Source organism: Aspergillus glaucus (genome assembly GCF_001890805.1).
Source record: "Aspergillus glaucus CBS 516.65 unplaced genomic scaffold ASPGLscaffold_22, whole genome shotgun sequence".
In the NCBI taxonomy this organism is placed as follows: domain Eukaryota; kingdom Fungi; phylum Ascomycota; class Eurotiomycetes; order Eurotiales; family Aspergillaceae; genus Aspergillus; species Aspergillus glaucus.
The window spans coordinates 34,372-37,105 of NW_019170474.1; the positions used below are offsets into that span (position 1 = coordinate 34,372).

The window sequence follows — 2,734 nt, forward strand, 5'->3', positions numbered from 1 at the left end:
GGTGAGCCGGGATCGAACCAGCGACCTTCCGATTTTCCGAAGGTATATTTGAATATCTTCAGTCGAACGCGCTCCCAACTACGCCATCACCCCATCGGATGAATGACATGTCTCTTATTATATTACTAGATCTAAAGATTTGTCAATCGCTGAACATGGGTAATCCACTCATCGGTTTACTGACAACACCATCATTTCATTTCTTCCATCCAAATTGATTGATTCTCAGCACAGCAGCTGGTCTGTCTTCCAGGCTGTTATTACAACCGATATCCCTCTCCTCCGAATCCCGTGGCCCGCGCTGGCGATGCTTCCTAGAGCCTAGAGCAGAATAGTTGATTTCGTTGTCCTTAAGGAGAGTCGACCCAACGAGCAACACGTACTCTCGATCACTTCTACCGCAACCCTCGTCTCTTAATACAACACCATGGCATCCGCTCTATTCTTTCTAGACTTGAAGGGCAAGGTATGCTCAATTCTCATGCTGCACTGTCTCTCTCCGTGATCGCAACTGACACCACAGCCAGACCCTTCTGGCCCGCAATTACCGTGGAGACATTCCCATGTCCGCAGTCGAGAAATTCCCCCTCCTCCTCAGCGAAGCCGAAGAAGAAAGTTCCGCCGTCGCGCCGTGTTTCTCGCATGAAGGAATCAATGTACGTTTCGCCCTCTCGTTGCTCGCGGGCTGAGAGGCTTGCGTGTCCGCTCCCCGCCTCTTCCCCGACTGCGCTCTGGACCCTGGACATGCTTTGCTGGGACTTGGAACAAATGCTGATTCTGTAGTACCTCTATATCCGACACAGCAACCTTTACATCCTTGCGTTGACCAAGCGGAATACCAATGCGACGGAGATCCTCCTCTTCCTCCACAAGATCGTGGAGGTGTTCACGGAATACTTCAAGGTGCTGGAGGAGGAAAGTATCCGGGATAACTTTGTCATTATCTACGAATTGCTGGACGAGATGATGGATTTTGGCTACCCACAGACCACGGAGAGCAAAATATTACAAGAGTACGACCAACACAAATAGGGGGGAAATAAACTGAGCACAGCTGACCTGATAGGTACATCACGCAAGAATCCCACAAACTCGAAGTCCAAGCCCGCCCCCCAATCGCCGTCACCAACGCCGTCTCCTGGCGAAGCGAAGGAATCCGCTACCGCAAGAACGAAGTCTTCCTCGACGTCGTCGAATCCCTGAACCTCCTCATCTCCGCAACCGGCAACGTCCTGCGATCCGAGATCCTGGGCGCGGTCAAGATGAAATGCTATCTGAGTGGAATGCCAGAGCTGCGTCTGGGGTTGAACGACAAGGTCATGTTCGAGACAACGGGGCGCGCTACGAGAGGCAAGGCGGTGGAGATGGAAGACGTCAAGTTCCACCAATGTGTGCGTCTTTCGCGGTTCGAAAACGATCGCACGATCAGCTTTATTCCGCCGGATGGGGAGTTTGAGCTCATGAGCTACCGGTTGAACACGCAGGTGAAACCGTTGATCTGGGTGGAGTGTTTGGTGGAATCGCACTCTGGGTCGAGAATTGAATACATGCTCAAGGTCCCCCCATCCTCCCCAGTTCTTAAACGAATTCTCGCTAATAAAAACAGGCCAAGGCCCAATTCAAACGCCGCAGCACCGCCAACAACGTCGAAATCCTCGTCCCCGTCCCCGAAGACGCAGACTCCCCTCGCTTCCGCACAAACATCGGAACCGTGCACTACGCCCCCGAACAATCCGCCATCATCTGGAAGATCAAGCAATTTGGTGGCGGCAAGGAGTTCCTCATGCGCGCCGAGCTGGGCCTTCCATCCGTCAAGGGCGACGACGAGCGCGGCGGTGGTATGACCGGTGGGTTTGGTGGCAGTATGGGTGGAACGGGTTCGTTGGGGAAGGCGAAGAGGCCGATTAATGTGAAGTTTGAGATCCCGTATTTCACGACGAGTGGGATTCAGGTGCGGTATTTGAAGATTACGGAGCCGAAGGTATGCTTCCCTACTGCCCTCTTTCCGTATGTTGATTTGAATATGTTGGCTGACTTGACTTAGTTGCAATACCCGTCTTTGCCGTGGGTGCGATACATTACACAATCGGGTGATATTGCTGTTCGGATGCCTGATGCTCAATAGATAGATGTATACTGTAATTCTTTCTTTTCTAGTTGAATGTTTAAATATTGCATGGCAACATTGCACGGTAGTTAGATATATATATATATCTGGTATGTATCGGTTTTTCTCTCCAAAAAGAAAAAAAAAAGAAATATATACCTGCAGACCTAAATAGCACATTTCTATCAACCATCACCAGACACCCTTCCCCCACCAAGCAAAAACAACAACTTACCTTGTGGTGCAGCTGCTTCGTTCCATAAATACAAACTGGAAAAAGAGATAGGCACATAAACCACTACAACCTTTCAGTTGTCATCGACCAGCCGGGCTAGCTCAATTGGTCAGAGCGTGTGACTTTTACGATCCCGTTTTCAGTTTCCTGTTTCGGGCGTGAATTCACCCCAATCACAAGGTTGCGGGTTCGAGTCCCGCGTTCGGCTTTCATTTAAAAAAAAATATTTTTTTTCCCGGGGAGAGTTTTATAGATATATTTTTTTTATTGCCCCCCCACCCCATACACCCCTGTCTTCTTCTTTTTTTTTTTTTTTTTTTTTTTTTTTTTTTTTTTTTTTTTTTTTTTTTTTTTTTTTTCTTTTTATATGTTATTTTTATTTTGTCTGTTGG

The 2,734-nt window shown here is 48.6% G+C and overlaps 1 protein-coding gene and 1 non-coding gene across 2 annotated transcripts; both read left to right on the forward strand.

Annotated features, from left to right (window-relative positions):
• The first annotated feature begins 293 nt into the window (after positions 1–293).
• On the forward strand, positions 294–2,286 carry ASPGLDRAFT_51063 (AP-1 complex subunit mu). The gene is made up of 6 exons (XM_022547449.1): positions 294–466; positions 528–656; positions 784–1,013; positions 1,067–1,556; positions 1,607–1,981; positions 2,045–2,286. The coding sequence occupies exons 1-6, from the start codon at positions 428–430 to the stop codon at positions 2,123–2,125; spliced, it is 1,344 nt and encodes a 447-aa protein (XP_022397344.1). The 5' UTR covers positions 294–427; the 3' UTR covers positions 2,126–2,286.
• Positions 2,287–2,432: 146 nt separating this feature from the next.
• ASPGLDRAFT_t139 lies at positions 2,433–2,550 on the forward strand. The gene has a single exon. It is a non-coding gene; the product is annotated as a tRNA-Lys (tRNA).
• Positions 2,551–2,734: the final 184 nt, after the last annotated feature.